This window comes from Eriocheir sinensis, chromosome 54 (genome assembly GCF_024679095.1).
Source record: "Eriocheir sinensis breed Jianghai 21 chromosome 54, ASM2467909v1, whole genome shotgun sequence".
Lineage (NCBI taxonomy): Eukaryota > Metazoa > Arthropoda > Malacostraca > Decapoda > Varunidae > Eriocheir > Eriocheir sinensis.
This window is the reverse complement of record NC_066562.1, coordinates 9,558,810-9,583,809: the sequence shown is the minus strand read 5'-3', so window position 1 is coordinate 9,583,809 and position 25,000 is coordinate 9,558,810. Positions and strand designations below refer to the sequence as shown.

The 25,000-nt window shown below is 40.9% G+C and overlaps 1 protein-coding gene across 1 annotated transcript in view; it reads right to left on the bottom strand.

Annotated features, from left to right (window-relative positions):
- LOC126983470 (uncharacterized) overlaps positions 1-22,318 on the bottom strand; it is a 51,333-nt gene extending 29,015 nt beyond the window's left edge. The window contains 2 exon segments of the mRNA XM_050836169.1: positions 21,777-22,134; positions 22,305-22,318. Coding sequence (XP_050692126.1) covers positions 21,777-22,134; positions 22,305-22,318 — 372 coding nt within the window.
- Positions 22,319-25,000: the final 2,682 nt, after the last annotated feature.

The following is a 25,000-nucleotide window of genomic DNA, read 5'->3' as shown; positions in this document are numbered from 1 at the left end:
ACGCCGTTTTAGTGCGCTTCTTATTCGTTAGTAACAGACACACTTTTGCGTTTTAACCAGTCATGCATTTTTCTACGTTATAACACTTACACTTAACTTTTTTTCTCGTTTTAAGTCAATATACGTTATACAATTTACACTCTACTTTTTGCTTCATAACACCCACACTTCTATACCAATCACGCTTTGAATGACACATTATTAAACTAACCTAATAAGTCACTCTGTACGGTATGGCACTCACAGTATACGTTCAAACAGTCACTATATATGTATGGGTGTAAGGTGGGGACTGTAAAACCTTTCTTCTTCAGTCTTTCTCCTTTTAATCTTTAGTTTTGCCCATCCCTGTTATATTCAAGTTGTTTTTATCATTATTTTCTATGGATTGAGTAGACAGACTGGGCTAAAATAGGGTTGGAACTGTATATTAATCTTTCTTCTTTCTTTCTCCTTTTATCTATATCATTGCCCATCCTATTATATTCAGTTGTTTTTATCATTATTTTCTATGGACGAGTAGACAGGCTGAGCTAAAAAATAGGTTGGAACTGTAATTAACCTTTCTTCTTCTTTCTTTCTCCTTTTATCTATATCATTGCCCATCCCTATTATATTCCAGTTGTTTTTATCGTTATTTTCTATGGACTGAGTAGACAGACAGCTAAAATTAGGGTTGGAACTGTATATTGACCTTTCTTCTTCTTTCTTTCTACATTTATCTTTATCATTACCCATTCCTAGTCCATTCGTTATCATCATTATTTCCTATAGACAGGGAGGCATACTGAGCTAAAATAATGTGTGCAATATAAAACCCGTAACAGCCAGACAGATGAGATGAAGTTAAAGACTATGATAAAGTGTTTCCTGGTGCTTCTTGTGTTAGTGTGTGAGTGTGTATATATGTGTTGTGTAAGTGGAACGCCCCTGGACAGTGACCCCGTTGACCTGCCTACACTGCTTGTTGACCTAAGGGAGATGGTCACAACAGTTTACATGGCAACACACCACCACCATCACCACCACCACCACCACCACTAGAAAACAGTTTACTGCCGACACACACACACACACACACACACACACACACACACACACAAACACCTTACCAAACACACCCTTAACTAATATATTGACAAAAAAAAGGAAATAAAAAAAAAACTTCAACAACAAACGTGATATTGAAACGAACCAATCAGGAGAGAGGTGAACGCTGATTGGCTGTTGTACTCTGCCAACGTAAGCGAGTTATTTTTTGTTGTTGTTTTCTTGTTTGCTTGAGAGAGAGAGAGAGAGAGAGAGAGAGAGAGAGGAGGTAAAGAATGAAAATTAAAAGAGGAGAAATGGGTGGAAAGGAAAAACAAGCAAAAGCAAGAAAAGAAGCAGAGAGAGAGAGAGAGAGAGAGAGAGAAGAGAGAGAGAGAGAGAGATAAATAGATAAAACAAAATGATGAAGATGGACAGAAGAAAAAAGTTGGTAGGAAGAAAGAAGGAAAAGAAACAAAAGAAAAGGAAGAAGCAAGAAATGGAATGATAAAAAAAGATGAAAAAGGAAATAAAGAAAAATCAGAATAAGTTGAAAAAAAGAAGAAAAAAGAAGAATGAAAAAAAAACAGAGAGAGAGAGAGAGAGAGAGTGTAACATAAATTAGACCCAACATTAATAGGCTTTGAAATGGGAGCTTGCGATGTTTAAAGCTGAATTGTTTACTGGTTAATAGCTCTCATGCTGAATCTCCTCCTTCTTCTTCTTCTTCTTCTTCTTCTTTGTTATCGTTTTTGTCCTCCTCCTCCTCCTCCTCTGTTGTTGTTCTTCTTCTTCTTCTTCTTCTTCTTTTTCTTCTTCTTCTTCTTCTTCTTCTCCTCCTCCTCCTCCTCCTCTTCACCCATAACAGTCTTTACACAAACAGACCAGTAATAGCCTGAGAGAGAGAGAGAGAGAGAGAGATATTTACGGTGTGTTTATTTTATTTTTTACTTTCCTCCACCTTCTGTTTACCTCCTCCTTTTCCTCCTTCCGAGAGAGAGAGAGAGAGAGAGAGAGAGGATTATGTTTATTTTCTCAGTCAGTTACCTCCAAATCCTTCCTTTTTTCTCTATTCCTTCCTTCCTTCCTTCCCTTCTTCCTTCTCTTCCTTCCTTTCATCTTCCTTCCTTCCTTCATTCATTCTGTCCTTTCATTTTCCTTCTTCTTAATTCCTTCCTTCCTTCCTCCTTTCCTTCTTTTGATCCTTCCTTCCTTCCTTCCTTCCTTCCTTCCTTCCTTCCTTCCTTCTCCCTTCTTTACTCCCTCCCTTCTTCGCTACCCTCCATATCTCTCCTTCCTTCCCTCCTTCCCTCCCTCCTTCCTTATTGCTTTTGAGGAGAGAATTTTATAATGGAGGAAAATATATGAATGGATGGAGAAAAAGAGGGAGGAAGGATGAGGAGAAATGAGATAGCATAATGTAGTAAGGAAGGAGGGAGGAAAGGGAGGAGGGAGGAGGAGAAGAAAGTGAAGTGTGTGTGTGTGTGTGTGTGTGTGTGTGTGTGTGTGTGTGTGTGTGTGTGTGTGTGTGTGTGTGTGTGTGTGAGATTTTGAGAGAGAGAGAGAGAGAGAGAGAGAGAGAGAGAGAGAGAGAGAGAGAGAGAGAGAGGACGGACTCATCACAATTCTCGTAAAAAAACGAAACAAAAACGTAAAAAAGAACGAAGTGAAGTCATCCTCTCATACGGTTACCTGGGTGACTGACCTGACATGCCCTTACTTGACCTCACCTGACCTTACCTGAAGAGAGAAGAATGGAAGAGGAGATGAGGGAAAGAGGCGAGATAAAGGAGAGGAGGAGGACAAAGGAAGTGGAACAGAGATGAAAGAGTGAAGGAAACAAAAGGAAAGAGAAAAAGGAGGAGGAGGAGGAGGAGGAAGAGAGAAAGTGGAAAGAGAGAAACGAGAAAATATGAAGAAAGATGAAGATGAAGGAAAATAAAAGAAGGCAGGATTGAAAGCATGAAAGAAAAGAGGAGGAAGAAAGGAAGAGAGAAACGAAATAAGGAAGAGAAATGAAATGAAAGATGAAAATGAAGGAAACAAAATAAAATTAAAAGTATGTAAGAGAGGAGGAAGAAAGGAAGAGAGAAACGAAGGAAGGAAGACATGAAATGGAGCAAAGATGAAGGTGGAAAGGAAACAGAAAAGAAGACAAAATTAGATGCATGATAGAAGAGGAGGAAGAAAGGAAGAGAGAAGTGGGCAAAGGAGAAGCGAGATAAAGGAAAACAAAGGAAGGAAAACAAGAATGAGATTAAAACATAACAAAAAAAAAATAGATCAATTTAAAGTGAAAAATGAAAATGGAAAAAGAAAAAGAAAATAGAAATAAAAAAGCAGAACAAGGAGATGAGAAAAGAAAAAGAAAAGAAAAAGATTTGGTTCGTGAAACAGACAAGAAGAAAATGAAGAAGAGAAAGGAAAAGAAGATAAAGAAGAAGAAAAAAGAAAAAAAAAGATAAAATGAAACCAAAATGAGAGGAGAAAGTTCAAATAAGGTGGAGGAGGATCGGAGGAGAGAGAGAGAGAGAGAGAGAGAGAGAGAGAGAGAGAGAGAGAGAGAGAGAGAGAGAGAGAGAGAGAGAGAGAGAATAAAACCAAAGAAAATAAAGAAATTAGCGAGAAAAGGCCATAAAAAGTGTACCCGTAGGGAGAGAAGAGAGAGAGAGAGAGATGGTGTATATTTTCTTTCAAGTCATTTACCCAAACTCTTCCTCTTAATACCCTCATGTGTCTCTTTACCTTCCTTACTTCATGAGAGAGAGAGAGAGAGAGAGAGAGAGAGAGTATAGTTTTAAACCCATACAGATATCCAACACAAATATAAAGTTCGTTGAGGTGGTGCCATGAGCCTCTCCCCAACGTTGCCACATCACCCCGATACATCAGTCATATGTCAGCTATTTATTATTTGGAACTGTGTAATGAGTCTTCTGTATATGTTGAATAAAAGGCTATATAGTGCTATGAATGTGTCGTGTTTTAGAATAGTAGCAATGAACTGTATACATTCCATAACACTTGACAACGTTGCTCTCCGATGTTGTCAGTGGGCAGTAGTCAAGAACACCATGTCACTTCTTCTTCTTCCCTCACTTCCACCCGTGATGTCAGGCACTCCGACTCGCTCTCGTGTGCTCCATAGTCAAAAGAAGGAACTTATCTATAATCATACAATGTCAACAAGTGTATTTTAGAAGAAAAGCCTAATACAAACGGCATTTTCATCTTCAAGGAGTAGGTTTGGCAGGGCTGTGGAGAGGTAATACCCAGTGCGGACCCCTCTCAAAACGGACTAAATAAGTTGAGTCAGACTATAAGAGGTATATAAGTTTTAAGCCCCCTTCACACTGTGCCGACTCTGTGCCACGACAACCCAGCGACTTTTATGCTCCCTTCACACTGTCCCGACTCAGCATCCGACGATCGTGTCCAGACCTTCCGACCATGTGCGACCCTTTCACATCCTCATTTCACACCTGCAAGACCTCGTGTGCCCTGAGTCGCGGAGTTGTCGTGGCCCCGAGTCGGCACAGTGTGAACGGGGACTCAGATATAGAGGAAGTCGAGTGTATGGTATAGTAGCCCCGATTATCCGGCAAACACGACCCTCAGTAATCCGGCAGCCATGATACGACGCGGTGCAAGCAATAGAGTCAAAGCCAGGGACAGGTGCGGACAGACGGACACGGACGAACACAGATTGAGTGACCGATAGCGAAAGGAAGGAGGCAGGAAGAGCATGTCAATACAAATGGCTGAAGAGAGAGAGAGAGAGAGAGAGAGAGAGATTTTTAACCTTCATCAAGCAGTTTAATCTGTTGTTCATCTCTCTCTCTCTCTCTCTCTCTCTCTCTCTCTCTCTCTCTCTCTCTCTCTCTCATTGGTGCCAGTGATAGTATAGGAATGTGATAGCTTGTTGACGTAATAATACTCTCTCCTCTCTCTCTCTCTCTCAACAAGGAAGCATCACAGACATCTACTTTCTTCCTTAAACTCAGGAACCAATCACAAGACGAGAAATTGATGACGTCACTATCCTACCCCGTCTCAGCCAATCACATCGCTTCATCCTTACGTCATAACTCAGCCAACCAATGAGAGATCACAAGCTCACGACAGCTGGGTGGACAGGATGGGATGGTCTCACACACACACACACACACACACACACACACACTTTGTTTACGAGTTTGATGAGTGAACCAGTCAGTGTTACCAGCCTGGCGTGTGTGTGTGTGTGTGTAAATATATTCTAATCCACGTCAGAGAGAGAGAGAGAGAACATCAGCTTCACCATCATTATCACCACCACCATCATCTTCACCACCACCACCACCACCACCAGCATCAGGGGATCAATCAGTGAGGGAGATCGTGCAGTGGTTACAAGTGTGGTGGAAAAGTGTACCAAGGTGATAGGCTCATGCTAACTTGTCTCCTCACTCTTCCTCTCGAATTTCACACTCCTATCATGACAGGCCAAAATTATCCTTCGTTTTTTATGCATATGTTTATTTTTCGTACTTTTTTCCTTGTTTTCGTCATTAAGGCACCCGCAAAAATTATCTCCGGCAATGCTAATGTTATGCTGGTCGTTGTCGTCGATTTTTTTACAAAAAAATTAGCCCCATTGTGTCCGTAGGCAGTCTTGATGGATTCTTGTGGTCGGCCACTGTCCGTTATTGTCGCAGGCAAACAATTTATAAGTAATTTTATTGGTCTTCAGGACAGCATGTGGGTAGTCTTAGGCCTCTCGGCGGTGACTAAACACTGTCAGCTTGTAGAGACGAGCGGGATAGAAACCCAGGTCTCCCAGGAAACCGCTCCTGCATGCTGACCACTCATCCACCGCAAGCCAAGCAAGGGTTATATACTGCGGCAGATACTTAAAATAAATTCGTCTGCGCTTAACAGGCTGGGGCTGTCCAACACGACCCTCAATAGAGCCTACCGGTGCTAGAGGCAGCACATAAAAAAAAAAATGTAGTAGTATCCCCAACCTTAAACACTGAATAACCCTTCCCCTTCAACAGACCAACTCCTACCAGCGTGACCCAGGACCATAGCGTGGAGAGTGGCCACCTTCATCACAGGCGCCGTGTTGTTATCAAAAGAGCAGGGCGAAGTTCAAATTGATGGTGATACAATGGTGTTTTTCGTGGCTCTGGGTGCTTCAAGACCGGACGATACCCAGAACACACAATTGTATCAGCATGTTTGCAATAATGACGCTGGTGGTGAAGGTGGCCAGACTCTGGCTATTCCTTTGGCGTGACCCGAAGTGAAGGTGAGGAGGCTGCAGGGCATCTTAACATCGAGGCACAAGAGGTGGATGGACTGACTAACATATCTCCTTCTGGCGCGCCCAAATCTGCACCTAAATGCGATGATCTGAGTACAGTGATGCTCCTCTGGCGTGACCCGAAGCAAGGTGAGGGAGAGGCTGCGAGGGGCATCTTAACACCGAGGCGCAAGGGGTGGATGGACTGACTAACATATCTCCCTTCTGGCGCGCCCAAGTCTGCACCCTCCAGCCGATCTCTTTCCCGCCGCCGCCGCCGCCCTTATCAGCACCGCCGGTAAACAGAGGTTCAGTAAAACAGGTTAGGTTAAAACAGGTCTGGTAAATAAAGGGTTTGCAGTAGAGAAAAAGAAAAAAATGATGGTGGTGGTGGTTGATGTGATAAAAAACAAAGGAATGAACGGTAAATATGAGATAGTGTTTGAGATAGAGGGAGCAGGATGATAAAGCAGAAAATAGAAGATAACAGCGAATGAAAATATAAAAAGGGAAGAATAAGGATTTGCAGTAGTAGAAAAAGAAAAATGATGGTGGTGGTGGTTGATGTGATAAAAAACAAAGGAATGAACGGTAAATATGAGCTAGTGTATGAGATAGAGGAGCAGGATGATAAAGCAGAAAGTAGAAGATAACAGCAGATGAAAATATAAAAGGAAGAATAAAACGTGAAAAAAACAGGAATATAAGAAAAGCAGCAAGAAAATAAGAAACTGATAGAGAAAAGATAAATACATAAAGAACAACAAATAGAAAAGGAAGACATAAAAAATAGAAATAGGAATAAAATAGGAAAAACGAAAAAAATAGAAATAGCAAATAAAACAGAAAAAACAAAACAAAAATTGAAATAGGAATAAAATAGGAAAAAACAACGAAAAAAAAAATAGAAATAAAAAAAAAAAGCAACAAAAATTAAAATGGGAAAGAAAGAAAACAAAGATGGAAAAAAGAGCAAAACAAAAAGCCAATAGGAAAAAAAATAGAAAACAAAAACAAAGAAAAGAAATGTTGCAGTGCCCAAGATCGAACGTCAACACCTCAGGGAGAGAAAAAGGAGACTATATGTTTAGCGTGCTCTAAGAATAATCGTGAAGCCATTGTGTGTGTGTGTGTGTGTGTGTGTGTGTGTGTACACACCACCTGTGTGTGTGTGTGTGTGCAACAACTGTGTGTGTTACCCTCAATGTGTGTGTGTGTGAGAAACGTTTTCATTTGGAGGAAACCGATCGAATGTTTTAAAATACTTAATGGTTTCACGAATGTAGACAGATCAACATTGTTTATGATCGATGACATTTCAAAAGTACGAGGAACAATGGCGTAAAACTCAGATGATGTTAAATTCAGACTGTCAACAGAAAGCAGAATGGAATAAGTTCACCATCAGTGGTCCAGCAACACGATTGATTCCTCGCCAGCTCGACCGTCACTTCCTTTTCAAATTTAATATCAACTATGATAAGCGCTTGTTCTGATTAATGTAAACAAAGAATGATCAACTCTCTCTCTCCAGGGGTCTCTCTCTCTTCTCTCTCTCTCTCTCTCTCTCTCTCTCTCTCTCTCTCCTTCGTTTTTTCCTTCCTACTATTTTTTTTTTTCGTTTTCATTCTTTACCTTCATCTTTATCGCATTCCTTATTCTCTCTCTGCAGTAAGGAAAAATAAAACAAAACAAAAAACGACACAAAAAAGCACTTGACGGTGTCACTACACGTCTAAAATATCCAGCGAGCGCGTAAAAGTAGCGTGAAAGATCTCCTCTGCGTCGTCTTGTGCGTTAACCCTACCGAGGCATCACCGCGTATAGCGAGTTACCGCGTATAGCGAATCACCGCGAATGGGAATCACCGCGTATAGCGAATGACCACATATAGCAGAGCACCAGAGAAATATCAAATCACCGCGATTGTGAATAACCGCGAGCGAATACGCGATTAGTGAATAACCGCGAATTGTGAATAACCGCGCATAGCGAATTGCCGCGAATAGTGAATAACCGCGAATAGTGAATAACCGCGAATAGTGAATAACCGCGAATTGTGAATAACCGGGCATAGCGAATCACCCCAAATAGTGAATAACCGCGAGTAGCGAATAAACGCGATTAGTGAATAACCGTGAATAGTGAATAACCGCGGATAGTGAATAACCACGAATAGTGAATAACCGCGTATATGAATAACCGCGCTTAGCGAATCACCGCGCTACACGAATCTACCGCGCAAAAACGAAAACAACTTGAGGCGAGGCAGAACGTTAGTTTTTTTTTTCCTTTCTTTCCTTTGTAACTCGAGACGGACGGACAGTGGCCTTTCCCTCACTCGACACGCGACACACACACACACACACACACACACACACACACACACACACACACGATCTTGAAGTGCTTTGAGTGTGTGCATTTGAGTGTTATAGAGAGAGAGAGAGAGAGAGAGAGAGAGAGAGAGAGAGAGAGAGAGAGAGAGAGAGAGATGGTGTTCATGCCTCAGCTTTCCACTTCATTCTTATTAGTAATCCTTCTCAAGTCTTTTTTTTTATTTTTTTTTTTCTTTTCATTATTTGCTCATCTTCGTCCAGCTCTTCTTCTTCTTCATCATCATCTTCTTTTCTTTTTCTACTATTCTTCTTCTTCTTCTTCTTCTTTTTCTTCTTCTTTACTTTGCTATTTTCATCATTATCTTCTTTTCTTCTTTATCTTCTTTTCCTTCTCTTCTTCGTTTTCCATTTTTACTCTTTTATCATCGCTTTCATCATCATGATCCTCCTCCTCCTCCTCCTCCTCCTCCCAACTGTTTGTCTCGCCCACATATTGGCTGGGTCTCTACGAAGGTCAACCTCCTTTCTTCCCTCCTCCTCCTCCTCTCCTCCTCATCGCCTCAGGGTAAAGAGAAAAGGGCGTGGAGGAGCAATGAGGGAGAATTAAGAGAGGAGGAAGAAGAGGAGGAGGAGGAATACGGAAGAAAGGAATGAAAGAGAAAGGAGGAGGAAAGGGAGTTAATGAATGAAGGAGAGAAGGAAATGAATGAAGATGAGGAGGAGGAAGAAAGGAAGAGCAAGAGAGGAGGAATTTGAGGGGAGATGGAAAGAAAGGGAAGAAGTATAAGAAACTAAAAAGTGATATGAAGGGAAGGAAAGGAAAAAGGAAAAAGAGAAGGAAGATAATAATAAAGAAAATGAAAATAAAGAAGAGATAATAGGAAGAAAACAAAGGAAGGCTGAAATAAACAAGAAAAATAGAAATGAAATGAATGAAGGAAGGAATGACAAATTAAGAGAGGTGAGGAAGAAAAGTAAGATAATATAACAAAAAATGTAGAAAATAAGGAATGACTGGTAAAATTAAGAGGGCGAGGAAGAAAAGTAAGATATTGCCAATAAAAAATGTAAATAAGGAAGAAACATCATGAAGAAAAACAAAGAAAGTGGCTGACTAAGGAAGAGAGGAGGAAGATAATAGGAAAGGAAGGTTGAAGGAAAAGAAGGAACAAGAGACAATTAGGAAAGCAAAGAAGGAGGAAAATGACGAATATATAAGAGAAAGGAGACAATGATTAGAAGAGAAAAGATATAGAGAAGGAGGAGGAAGGAGAGGATAGGGAGGAGAAGGAGGAAGCGCGAGAATAAGTGTGAAGTATGTGGGAAAGGAAAGGACAAGAGAGAGATTTGAGGAAGATGAGAGTGAGAGATTGTGGGAAGAGGTGTGGTGGGGGCAAGTGATGTAGACATAATCAGCATCTCTCTCTCTCTCTCTCACAAAACAGCTGAGGTGTTGTCTTGTAACAATTTTTTACTATTTCTTTGTTTTTTTCAGTCTCTAATTTTCGAGAGACATTAATCAGCATCTCTCTCTCTCTCTCCTCACAAAACAGCTGAGGTGTCTCATACTAATTTTTTGTCTATTTGTTTTTTCTGTAAGAGAGAGAGAGAGAGAGAGAAAGGGAAAGAAAATCTGAAAAATGATTTAGTAGGATGGAAGAGAGAGAGAGAGAGAGAGAGAGAGAGAGAGAGAGAGAATGGATAGAAAGGAAAATACGAAAGAAAAAATAAAAAAATGATTCAGTAAGGATAGAGAGAGAGAGAGAGAGAGAGAGAGAGGCATTGATAGAAAAGTGGAATATGAAAAGATGAACTTAAAATGAAGTGGAGGTTGAAGAGAGGTACAGATCGGCGTGGCTACTTCTTGCAACTCTCTCTAAGTACTCCTCCTCCTCCTCCTCCTCCTCCTCCTCCTCCTCCTCCTCCTTCCTCCTTCTCCTCCTCCTCCTTCTCTCCCTCCTCGCACAGAACTCTCACTTAACACACCACCTCTTCACCCTCCTCCTCACCCTTCATCACCACTTTCAACACTTGTGTGCACTCTTACTCTCCCCTTACCTTTTCAAACAGGTGAGAGTTAATTCAGTGTCAGGTAGGAACGCTGAGGAAGGGAGGCAGATCGAGTCCCTGTGTTCAGTTTCCCCAAATAAAGCGTTCTGTAGGTCCTTTTTTTTTTTTTTTTTTTCGTGTGTCTTCGTTGTCTGTGGTTAGGCCTGTGTGTGTATGTGTGTCTGGTTTGATATTAAGGTGTGTCTTGTCTGGTTGGTGTGTGTGTGTGCAAAAGCACACACACACACACACACACACACACACACACACACACACACACACACACACACACACACACACACATTCGATCCAAGCTAACAAAATATACGAACTGATGATTCCAATTTTCTTCCTTTTATAATCTTTCTTAAAAACACATACTTTAACAGACGAACACACACACTCAAATAAATATACCCAATAAACATACTAAACAGATAAAACCCAGGCTACTAATGTGTAATATATATGTACTTTAACCCCCTATAAGATGACTAGTATGGGTACTGTTAAAGAGGTTGATCGTTTTAGAGAGAGAGAGAGAGAGAGAGAGACGCTGATTTTTTTGAAGAAGAGAGAGAGAGATGATGATGATGATGATGGTTATAGTAGTAGTAAATAAATATACCCACAAAACATACTCTAAACAGATAAACCCAGGTAACACTAATGGCACATAGTAGCCAACCCCTATAAGATGACTATATGGGTACTGTTAAAGAGTGTTGGATCGTTTTGGCAGAGAGAGAGAGAGAGACGTTGTAAATTTAGTATACTGTAGAATATTATTTTATTTTTTAGTATTTGCTGTGGAAGAGGAAGAAGGATGTGGAAGAAGAGGAGGAGGAGGAGTGATAGGAGGAAGAAAGAGAGAGAGAGAGAGAGAGAGAGAGAGATGATGGGAGTGATGATGATGTTAGTAGTAGTAGTACATTAATAATAATAATAATAATAATAATAATAATAATATAATAATGGATAATAATAACAAGAGAGGAGGAGAGGAAGAGAAATAAATAAATAAAGAAAGAAATGAAAAAGAAAATAAAGATCATGAGGTTAGGAATTTTTTTTTTTTGAGACAAAGGATGATGATGATAATGAGGAGGATGGAGGAGGAGGAAGAGGGAGGAGGATAAATCATGTTAATGTTCATGTGGTGTCGTTCTCTCACTTATCAGATGTGTGTTCCTCACTTATCATGTTATCAAAAACAACAGGTATGCTGCCCACCTGTACACACACACACACACACACACACACACACACATTACTCTTCTTCCTTGACTCTACTCCCTTTATGCAAAAAAAAACAGGTAGGTAGGATAAATTTGTAAGAGACACACACACACACACACACACACACACACACACACACACACACACACACACACACACACACACACACACACACACACACACACACACCTTCTTGACTTACTCCTATAAAAAAAAGAGGGACGACCAGTAAGAGCAAACACACACACACACACACACACACACACACACACACACACACACACACACACACACACACACACACACACACACTACCTCTTGACTTCATCTCTATATAAAAAAATTGTAGGATAAATTGTAAGAGAGCAAACACACACACACACACACACATTTCACTTCCTTCTTTGACTTACTCCTATAAAAAACAGGTAGGGGACGAAACTTGGTAAGATAGCAACACACACACACACACACACACACACACACACACACACACACACACACACACACACACACACACACGTTATTATTATCATTAACACACACATCGACAATGAAGGTGGATCGGATAAACATTTATAAGAACACACACACACACACACACACACACATACACACACACACACCCACACCCACACACCCACACCCACACACACACACACACTCTGCCACACCAATTCCCCTGATTTCCAAAACACAAACACACACACTTATTTTGTTGGTTACACACAAGGTCAAGTGGGTTGAGTAATCATACAGCACTTGGACAAGTTATAGCTGGTCTTAGTCTCGATCCCCAAATAAGTTACATAAGATCCAACACCATTTACTAGAGTTGAATCAGGGAATAGAGAGAGAAATAGATAATGATAGATAGGTGTTAGTATAAATGAAAGGCTAACAATGAAAAAGTATAAATTAAGTTAGATTATGTAATGAGTTTGAAGAAGGTGTTGAAAGTATAAATGAAATAACAATGAAAAAGTATAAATTAAACAGACGAATGCAGAGTTTGAAGTTATGAAAATGTATTGTCGAGCGGAGAGAAAAAAAATATCAAGAGTAGAAGGAAGGACAAGAGAAAAGAGGGTAGAAAAAATACATGAGAAATGTAGCTTAAGTTGAAAGAAAAGAAAAAGGAAAGAACAAGGAGAAGTATAGTTTAGTAGGAAGGAAGGATAGAAAGAAGGATAGTTGATAGTTTCAGAAAGATAGAGATAGACAAACAGATAGATAGATAGAGAGATAGACCTAATCATAAGAAGCTCCAGAAATTATGGAAAGATATGAATGGTAGAGATAAACAGATACAGATAGATAGAGGAGAAAGAGAGATAGACACCTCTAATCAAAAGAAGTACCAGGTAAGATTTGAATGGTAAACTCAGGTAAAACTATAATGAGGGTGATTATGAGTCACCTGGCCACACTTTTAATTAGGAGTCCACACCTGTGATTACCAGTTACTCTGTCCTGATGTTGTCTCGCTTGCATTGACGCGCCCTGGTAGTGAAAGTTGTTGTTGTTGTTGTTGTTGTTGTTGTTAGTTGTTATGTTGTTGTTATATGGTGGTGGTGGTGGTGATATTGTTATTATTATTATTACGTCATTATTATTATTATTATTATTATTGGCTATTTTTTCTTCATTTTTCCTCTACTGTTAGTTTTCTTTCTGTCTTTTTCTTAATTTCTTTTTCTCATTTTTCTTTTCTCTCTATTTTCTGTATTTTGTATTTATTCTCCTTCCTCTTCTTTGTCCTTCCTTCTTCCTGCTTCTCTTTTCCTTTTCCTTCCGATCCTTCTCACTACTTTTTGTGAATAGAAGTAGTCGTGTAGTAGTAGAGATATAGTAGTAGGAGAAGGAGGAGGAGGAGGAGGAGGAGTGAGCATTTGATAATTTCTGAGGAAGTGGCAGACAGGTGTGAAAATCGGTACGGTACAGGTTAATTATAACTTTCTCCCAGGTAACTCCAGCTGTACATGGATTAGGTGGGTGGGGAGCTTAGTTAATTAAGGACCCTGTATAGCTGCCTTCTTCCCATACACTCCCAGTCATCCCTCCTCAACTATGCTCCCACGCCCCACTCACCTCACTCCTCACTCCTTATCTCTTCCTCCCCTCTTCCTCCTTCCTCCCATCCTCCCCTAAGCACTCATTTACTTCCCCTTTCACCTTTTATGCTACTCCTCCTCCTCCTCCTCCTCCTCCTCCTCCTCCTCCTCCTCCTCACTTCCTTGATTAAGTTGTCAACTGCAGCAAAATATAGGAAAGTGAGTTTTTGTTTGTTGAAGTAGAAGTAGTAGTAGTAGTAGTAGTAGTAGTAGTAGTAGTAGTAGTAGTTGTAGAAGTAGTAGTAGTAGTAGTAGAAGTAGTAGTAGTAGTTGTCGTAGTAGTAGTAGTAGTATAATTTTTTTCTTTATTTTTCATTTTTCCTTTCTCGTATTAATTTTTCCAACTTTTATCATTAGTTTGCTTTTCATCTTCTTCTTCGTCTTGTTCTTGTTCTTCTTCTTCTTTCCATTGTTCTTCTTGACTTTATTTTTTGCTTCCTTTTCTGTTCTTGTTCTCTTCTTTATTATTTTTTCCTATCGCTATTTTAAACTCCTTCAGTGCTTCATTTTCTTACCCTCATTTCTCATTCTCATTTTGTTCTTCTTAGTTTTCATCTTTCTTTCTTATTCTTCTTCCCACCTCCTTTTCTTCTCTTTATGTCTCCTTTCCCTCACTTTTTCTCTCACTTTTTTCCTTCCTCATTATTTTCCAAAGTATAATAATGTAAGAAAATGATATATTCTCTCAATTCCCATCTCTACTCTCTTACATTTTTTCCTCCATCTTTATTTCCTTGGCAGACTAGAGTAATCGAGCTATATATTCCTCTCTCCCTCCATCCCCTGTTCGTCTTCATTTTTTTCCTTTTTTTATTTTCCTTAACTGAGTAGAGTAATCGAGCCATATATTCCTCCCTCCCTCCATCCCCTGTTCAACTTTATAATTTTTTCCTTTCTTTATTTTCCTTAGCTGAGTAGAGAAATCCAGCTATATATTCCTCCGTCCCTCCATCCCAGTTTCATCTTTTGTTTTTTTCCTTTGTTTATTGTCCTTAGCTGTGTAGAGTAATCGAGCTATAACTTCATCCCTCCCTCCATCCCCTGTTCATCTTTTAATTTTTTTCCCTTTCTTTATTTTCCTTACCAGACTAGACATGTATTATTTTTTTCCTTCCTTCTTTCCCTAACCAAACTAGACATGTATTATTTTTTCCTTCTTTCCCTAACCAAACTAGATATTATTTTTTCCTTCCTTCTTTCCCAACCAAACTAGACATCTATTATTTTTTCCTTCTTCCTTCTTTCCCTTACCAGACTAGATATGTATTATTTTTTCCTTCCTTTTCCCTAACCAAACTAGACATGTATTATTTTTTCCTTCCTTCTTTCCCTAACCAAACTAGACATCTATTATTTTCCTTCTTCCTTATTTCCTAAATCCAGACTAGACATCTATTATTTTTTTCCTTCTTCCTTATTTCCTAACCAGACTAGACATCTATTATTTTTTTTCCTTCTTCCTTCTTTCCCTAAATCAACCAGACTAGACATGTATTTTTTTCCTTCTTCCTTCTTTCCTTCCTCTCAACCAGACTAGACATGTTATATTTTTTTCCTTCTTGCTTCTTTCCCTAACCAGACTAGATATCATTATTATTTTTCCTTCTTTCCTAACCAAACTAGACATCTATTATTTTTCCTTCCTTCTTTCCCTAACCAGACTAGACATCTATTATTTTTTCCTTCCTTTCCCAACCAACTACATCTATATTTTTTCCTTTTCTCCTTTCCTTTACCAGACTAGACATCTATTATTTTTCCTTCTTCCTTCTTTCCTAACCAAACTAGACATCTATTATTTTTTTCCTTTTCTTTCCCTAACCAGACTAGACATCTATTATTTTTTTTTTCCTTCTTCCTTCTTCCCAACCAAACTAGACATCTATTATTTTTTCCTTCTTTCTTCTTTCCCTTACCAGACTAGACATCTTTTATTTTTTTTCTTCCTTCTTTCCCTTACCAAACTTGACATCTATTATTTTTTTCATTCTTCCTTCTTTCCCAACCAAACTAGACATCTATTATTTTTTCCTTCTTCCTTCTCTTTCTTCCCAAATCCAGACTAGACATCTATTATTTTTTTCCTTCTTGCTTCTTTCCCTAACCAGACTAGACATCTATTATTTTTTTCCTTCTTCCTTCTTTCCCTAACCAGACTAGACATCTATTATTTTCCTTTCTCTCTTACCAAACTTGACATTTATTTTTTCCTTCTTCCTTCTTTCCTAACCAAACTAGACATCTATTATTTTCTCCTTTCTCCCTTTACCAAACTAGACATCTATTATTTTTTTTCCTTCTTCCTTCTTTCCCTAACCAGACTAGACATCTATTATTTTTTTCCTTCTTGCTTCTTTCCCTAACCAGACTAGACATCTATTATTTTTTTCCTTCTTGCTTCTTTCCCTAACCAGACTAGACATCTATTATTTTTCTCCTTTCTCTCCCTTACCAAACTAGACATCTATTATTTTTTCCTTCTTTCTTCTCTTCCTTACCAGACCAGACATCTATTATTTTTTCTTTCTTCCTTATTTCCTTTACCAGACTAGAGTAATCCACCCATTTATTCTCCCTCCCTCCATCCCCTTTTAATTTTTTTTTCCTTTCTCTTTATTTTCCTTAGCTGAGTAGGTTAAGCCAGCATATATATCTTTCCCTAGAGGCATTTGTGTATTAGGTCTGTTTTTTTATTCTTGTATTTTCTTTTTGTTTTGTTTTGTCTTCCGTGTTCTATTTTTACCATGTCTTCTGTTGTATTTTTTCTCCTTTCCTTCCGGCCCTAGCAGGTGGGACCTAATGCAAAACCCATCTTACTGCCATTCATTGCAATCAAACAAATACAAATACAAACTGAGGTACATGAGTGTGAAATGTTGCCAGTGTAGTTGTCACAGTTTTGATGAAAAATGCTAATTGTAAAGGAAGAGCAAGTGTTACAGACCTCATAACGTGTGAGTGACGTCATCTCCCTGCCCTTCTCTCTTCTTTTCCTCCCTCTTCCCTCTTCACATTGTATCATCTCCTCCCCCTTTTCCTCAACCCCATTCTCCCTCTTCCATTTTTCCTGTTGCTAGGTCTTTTCCCTCTTCCTCTTTCACATTGTATCTCCTCCTTTTCCTCAACCCCATTCTCCCTCGTCCATTTTTTCCTGTTGCTAGTTCTTTTCCTCCTCTTCCTCTTCATTGTATCCTCTCCTCCCCCTTTTCCACAACCCCATTATCCCTCTTCCATTTTTCCTCCGTTGCTAGTTCTATCTATCCATCTTCCCTCTTCACATTGTATCATCTCCTCCCCCATTTCATCAACCCCATTCTCCCTCGTCCATTTTTTCCTCCGTTGCTAGTTCTTTTCCTCCCTCTTCCTCTTCACATTGTATCATCTCCTCCCCCTTTTCCTCAACCTCCTATTCTCCTCTTCCATTTTTCCTCCGTTGCTAGTTCTTCTTCTCCCTCTTCCCTCTTCACATTGTATCATCTCCTCCCCCTTTTCCTCAACCCCATTCTCCTCTTCCATTTTTCCTGTTGCTAGTTCTCTTTCTCTCATCTTCCTCTTCACATTGTATCATCTCCTCCCTTTTCCTCAACCCCATTCTCCCTCTTCCATTTTGTCCCCGTTGCTAGTTATATTTCTCTGCTCCTTTCCTTCATTTTTTTCATTTTTTTTTCTTCTTATTTGTGTGCCTCATTTCTCTCCTCTAAGCCCCAGGTAAGTCGGCCATTTGTTTCCCTTCCTCCAGGTATTTACTTTCATTTTTTGTGGTTGTTTCATGTTACTATTTCTGTTCTTTTTTTCTTTTTTGGGTTTCTTTTAGCGTTTATTTCGAGCTCCTCCCTTCCCTTCTTACGACTGTCTCCCTCCCATCTCTTTCCTCCCTTCCCTTCTTGCGACTGTCTCTCTCCCATCTCTTTCCTCCCTTCCCTTTCTCTTACGACTCTCCTTTATTTTCCTTAGCGAACCAGTATAAGCCAGTCAATCTCTCTCTCTCTCTCTCTCTCAGCTGGGTATACAAACACGATTTTTTTATGTGTATAATTCTGTGTTTATTTTATACGTGTTTATAGCTGAGAGAGAGAGAGAGTTGGAGAGATGTTTGTTTGTTTGTGTGTGTGTGTGTGTGTGTGTGTGTGTGTGTGTGTGTGTGTGTGTGTGTGTGTGTGTGATCTTTCTAATTTCTTCATTCTTATCACTAACTTTCGCTCATATTCATAATCTTCTCTTCTTTTCATTTTTTCTTCTTTTCTTCATCTTTCTTCTAGTCATTCTTGGTTTCTTTTCCTCCATTCCCTTTCATCTTCCTTCTTCTATCTACATTTTCTGTCTCTTATTCTTTTCTTCATCTTTTATCCAGTTATTCTTGCTTTCTTTTCCTCCTTTTCCTCTCATATGTCTTCTTTTATCTACATTTTTCTGCCTTTTCTTTCTTTTCTTTCTTTTCTTCATCTTTTGTTTAGTCTGTCTTCTCTTCCTTTCTTCCTCTCCTTTCTTCTTTTTCTTCATCTTTCTATTAGTCAGTCTTCCTTTCCTCTCTTCCTCTCCTTCCATCTCTCTTCATTTATCTACATTTTTCTTCCTTTTTTTTTATCTTCAAGTATTTTTCCTAATTTCTTTCTTTTCTTTCTCCTCTTCGCTCTCTTTTCTCCTTCCTCTTCTTGTTCTTATTCTCTTTGCTTTTTATAATATCCCATGTTCTTATTTTTCTTTCTTTTCCACTTCTTCATTTCCATTTCCTCTTTTCCCTTCCCTTTTTCCCCTTTCTACTTCTATGTGTTATGTGTCATGTGTTATGTCTCTCTCCTATTTCCTTCTTATCTTTCTCTCAGTATTTCCTTTCCTTCCTCTCATCTTTCTTTCGCTCTCATCCTTCTTTCTCTCTCTCTCTCTCTTTACTTTCATCTCCCCACCTTGGTCTCTGCCTCCTAACCTATCCAATTTCATGACCGCCACTCTGTTACTAAAGTTGTCCAGCTGTTATCAGGTCCACGCATTATATGACTTGCCTAAGGTTATTTTCTTGTTTATCATCGGTGTTAGTTTCTCCAGTATTGTTTATTTCCTGATATGGGTTGCTGGCTTCCTCTTTCTGTTAGTTTTGTTGTTCATATGCTCAGCGATGCGCATGACATGACCACGTTCTTGCTTTTGTTCTTGTCATTTGAATATCACCAGTCATTGTCTGTTTCTGGATCCATGTTCCTCGCTTTCTATATCGTTGTTTTGCTGTCCATATGTTCCCAGCTATGCGCATGACATGACCACGTTCTTGCTTGTTCTTGTCATTTGAATATCACCAATCATTGTCTGTTTCTTAATCCATGTACCTCGCTTTCTATATCGTTGTTAAGCTGTCCATATGTTCCCTGTTATGCGCATGATATGACCACGTTCATGCTTGTTCTTGTCATTTGAATATCCCCAACCCTTGTCTTTCTTGATCCATGTTCCTCGTTTTCCATATCTGTTGCTTTTGCTGTCCATATGTTTCGAGCTATGCGCATGATATGACCACGTTCTTGTTTGTTCTTGTCATTTGAATATCACCAACCCTTGTCTGTTTCTTGATCCATGTTCCTCGCTTTCTATATCTGTTGCTTCTGCTGTCCATATGTTCCCAGTTATGCGCATGATATGACCACGTACTTGTTTGTTCTTGTCATTTGAATATCACCAACCCTCGTCTGTTCCTAAAACCATGGTGCTCGCTTCCTATCTCTATCTTAAACCCAGCATTTTTCTGTCTGTGCATTACTTAGCCTTCTGTCATATATTAAGAACGTACTAGTAAAGCATTCTATTATATTAAAGAACTTAACAGTCCACTCATTTCTACCTCGGGGGCTTTTCTTATTTACTCTTGCCTTTGAGCTGCTTCCTTCACCGTCAAAACGCCATTCTATTATACATAAAGAACGTAACATTACAGTCATTTCACTATAAACAAATAACGTAATAGCCCAGGCATTCAATTCTATATAAAGACTTTAACACTGTATCTCATTCGTGTCCATGTATGCTTGTATAACTAAGGAGTATTTGCACACCATAAACCTATCACCCCAACGCCAAGCTGCGGGGACATTGTGTGGACAGAGTAAGCAAAGGACCTCAGAAACACGCGTTAGGAACATACGAGCCTCCTCCTCCTCTTCCTCTTTCTCCTTCTCTTCCTCTTGTTCGCCTTCCTCTTTCTCTTACTCCTCTACCTCTTCTTCTTGTTCGTCTTCCTCTTTCTCCTACTCCTCTTCCATTTGTTCTTCTTCCTCTCTCCTCCTCTTCTTTCCTCCTCCTTCTCCTGTCTACCTCTTCTTCCTCCTCCTCTTCCGTTTGTTCTCCTTTCTCTCTCCTCCTCCTCCTCCTCCTGTCTACCTCTTCTTTCTCCTCCTCTTCCGTTTGTTCTCCTTTCTCTCTCCTCCTCCTCCTTCTCTTTCCTCCTTTTCTTTCTTCCTTCTCCTCCTCCTCCTGTCATAAGGCCACAACGTAGACTGATTGAGTTCCCATGAGTGTTATTTTACGTCTATGCACGACCTCTACGAAAGCCTTATCAAATGTGTGTGTATGTGTGTTTGTGTTTAAGAAGGTCGGGTTCCCAGGAGTGTTGTGTCACGTCCATGGTGCAAAAGCTTTGTCAAACTACCACCAGGCTTATAAAACTACCCATGGACATACTAACACAGCCCCTACGAAAGCCTTACCAAATGTGTGTCTTAGAAGCCTTGTCAAACAACCACCAGGCTTACAAAACTACCCATGGACATACTAACACAACCCCTAGCAAAGCCTTACCAAATGTGTGTGTGTGTGTGTGTGTGTGTGTGTGTGTGTGTTTAAAGAAGGGAAAGGAGAAACAGAAGGAAGATATGGAGGAGGAAATGGAAGAGGAGGAGGAGGAGGAGGTGGAGGTTGAAGGATAAGGAAGATGAGGACGTTGAAGAAGGGAATTGAGGAAGGAGGAAAATAAAAGAGGAAGAAGATAATATTTGTTGTTACTGAGAGAGAGAGAGAGAGAGAGAGAGAGAGAGAGAGAGAGAGAGAGAGAGAGAGATTATTTTTTCCTCCCCCTTCTGTTTACTTCACTGTTGTTACACGTCTGTCTTCTCATTCTTTCTTCCTCCTCCTCCTCCTCCTCCTCCTCCTCCTCCTCCTCCTCCTCTTCTTCAGGGCTCTGGGGTAGTCATCACACCAGGTCTGTGCTAAGCTATTGTCCAGGGGGGGGAGGGGGTGAAGTGCGGGGGCGTACAAATTGGGTGTAACGGAATGGGGGTGACAGGGGGAAGGGAGGGGGTTAGGTAATGGGTGTTGGCGTGGGCGGCAGGAGGTGCTACTGGTGTCGGGGGCGTGGGTGGGGGCGTGGGTGGTTGTGGAAGGTGAGTGGGCGGGTGGTGGGCAGGATGTGGTAACAGTGGTGTGTGTGTGTGTGTGTGTGTGTGTGTGTGTGTGGGCGGGTGAGCGTAACGTTGTGCTGAAGACTCGCTCATGAGGGAAGTTTATTAGATGACAGGGAGGCAGCGAGGCGGCCTGGCGCACCCCTCCTCCTCCTCCTCCTCCTCCTCCTCCTCCCGCCGCCCCGCCCGTGGTGTGGCATCGCCTTGGTCCTTGACCCTGCACGGCGCGTCTTGTGTGGCAGACAGGCAGCCACGGCGACCTTGGCGTGACCCGCGCGGGCACACACACACACACACACACACACACACACACACACACACACACACACACACGTACCTTGACGAGCAGGTAGCAGGTGAGCGCCGGGCCGGCGATGGCCACCACCAGCAGCACCGCCACGATGGGCCACACGAGGCGGGCCACGGCGGGGCTGTGGCCGCCGTGGCCCGCCTCCCCGCCCTGCCTGGCCGGCGTGCTGGCTGCGGGGGGGCCGCCCTCGGGGCCGCCCTCATGTGTGCCGGGCCGCCGACACCCTCGGCAGCCCCTCGCCCGCCATGCATGCACCCGCGCCCGCCCGCACACGGCAGCCTCCACGCGTGGGTCTGCGCGCCACGCCCACGCCTCCCGCGGCACTGTGCCTGGCGTGCCTCCTGACGCGCTGCGGCCCTGCGGCGGCGCGGCGCGGCGCGGCGGCCTGAGCACCAGTGAGCACGCGAACCACACGCGCGGCGACGGTCACCTCCTGCACCACGCGGGCCTCGGCCTGCACTGCCGCCGCCGCCGCCACCCGACACACACTGCCCGCCCCGCCCCGCCCCCCGCCAGGGGCCTCTGCCCTGCCCCAGACCTGCCCCGACTCCTTGCCCCAGCACACCCATGCCCGGCACCCTCCTCCTCCTCCTCCACTTCTCCTGTCTTTCCACCCACCTCCTCCACATCCCCCAGCCTCTTCACCCTCCTCCTTCTCCTTCTCCTCCTCCATCTCTTCCTTCACCACGCTCACCTCTTTTCAAACCGCCTGGCAGCCCAGTAAACACACACACACACACACACACACACACACACACACACACACACACACACACACACATTCCCGTTGTACAAATACGGCTCAGCTCAGACACACACAACCGGACCAATTTATGCAAACTGCCACACATAATGCACACACACACACCCACACACCCACACACCCACACACACACACACACAGACACACACACACCTACCCCCACTTCAAAAGGTCCTCCATTCATTTACTCTTTGTCATAAGTCAGTCAAGAGTCCGACAGCGTACATATGTTTGTTTGTTTGTTTGTGAGTCCCTGCCTGCGGGAACACACACACACACACACACACACACACACACACACACACACACACACACACACACACACACACACACACACATTTAGTTTATTCGTATTGTGAGGTAATTTAAGATTATGCAAGAAGTACAATTATATCTTTAATATGTTCTCTCTCTCTCTCTCTCTCTCTCAGACTAGGATCACAAGCTATCTGTGTGTGTGTGTGTGTGTGTGTGTGTGTGTGTAATCGAGATATTCACTGAGTGCTCACTAGACTGTAAATTCGTGTGCTTTATATATATATGTGTGTGTGTGTCCTGGGTGCCTTGTGTTGGATAAGCTTGGAGACATGAGTGAGTCTGTCTTCTGGGTGTCCTGTATGCCTGTCTGTCCGTCTGGTGGCCTGCTAGTCTGTGTATGTATGTATGTATGTATGTATATCTTTTTCCTTTATTTTTTTTGTTTTCATTTTTTCTTGTTCGTGTTGTCTTTGTCCTTCTTACTCTTGGTCTTAATACTGTAATTATTATTATTATTATTATTATTATTATTATTATTATTATTATTATTATTATTATTATTATTATTATTATTATTATTATTATTATTATTATTATTATTATCATTATTATTATTATTGTTACCAGTAGTAGTAGTAGTAGTAGTAGTAGTAGTTGTTGTTGTAGTAGTAGAAATAGTAGTAGTAGTAGTAATAATAGTAATAGTAGTTGTAGTAGTAATAGAAGTAGTAGTAGTAGTAGTAGTAGTAGTAGCATTATTATTATTATTATTATTATTATTATTATTATTATTATTATTATTATTATTATTATTGTTATTATTATTATTATTATTATTATTATTATTATTATTATTATTATTATTATTATTATTATTATTATTATTATTAGTAGTAGTAGTAGTAGTAGTAGTAGTAGTAATGATATAAATAGTTATGATATTAAAATCACAACATCTGCATGCGCCATATGGTGGGAGGTGTTGGCAGCCGCCCTTACCCCTTCCCCCCTTCCTCTTCGTCACGTGTAATGCGTGTAATGTGTGTGTGGGTGGTGTGTGTGTGTGTGTGTGTGTGTGTGAGAGAGAGAGAGAGAGAGAGAGAGAGAGAGAGAGATATGCACATGTTAAAGTGTGTCCACGGAAAGTAAATCTGTAGACACGCTGCGGAACACTTAATGCGAGAACACACACACACACACACACACACACACACACACACACACACACACACACACACACACAACTCCGATAGCTCAGTCGGTTAAAGCGCTGTGCTGCAAGGCTTCGCGGCGTGGCAGGCAGAGGCTCGGACCCCGCTCCGGCCGGGGGTTTTCCGCTGACAAGGAGTGGTTACTTACTGCCCCCTCTTGAGCCTGTGGGATGGAGTGTGTGGTGTGTGAAGGCCCCGGTACCCAGAGATTGGCTATTGAGTTTTAGGCCCCGGCAGTACCCAGAGATTAACTATTGCGTCTTCCTCTAATCGGGAGGGTACTTGCTGGCGGTTGCGTGTCCAACTCGTGATCAGGCCGTGGGGAATTTCACTCACGCCATCAGCATAGAGCACCATGAAAACTTACTCGACCAGTTTTCTTTCACTCAGCGGGACTAAAAGAAAATATTTATTATCAGCCAAACTTTAATATTATTCTTAGTACTTGTAGTAGGTCTATAATAATGGTAATTCATAGACATAGTTAGGCCTGGCCATTGTGGGATATAGCGCTCGTTGTTTTATGAATGGACCTTGATCTTGAATAGCTTTTTTTTTGTTAACAACAACAAGAATAGCCCTGGCCGGGGACAAGACAATTTCAATATGTGTCATTACTAGAGTTAATATGTAGCGTACGGAAAACATTAGGCGTGATCCCGTCCGATTCACGTTCATATCACGTATTCACGGCCTATTAAGGTTATTGGGTTGTGATAATACGTTTCTAGATCCTAAATACAACCCTGGTGACAATACTTCTACTACCACCACCACTACTACTACTACTACTACTACTACTACTACTACTACTATTAATAATAATAATAATAATAATAATGATAATAATAATAATAATAATAATAATAATAATAATAATAATAATAATAATAATAATAGTAATAATAAGCATAATAGTGAAGGATGTCTTAATTTTGACGTATATTTTGTAACTTTTTCTTGTTGTGTTTTGACTTTTTCTTTTGTTTATTTAAGTCAACCTGAAAACCTTGTGTGTG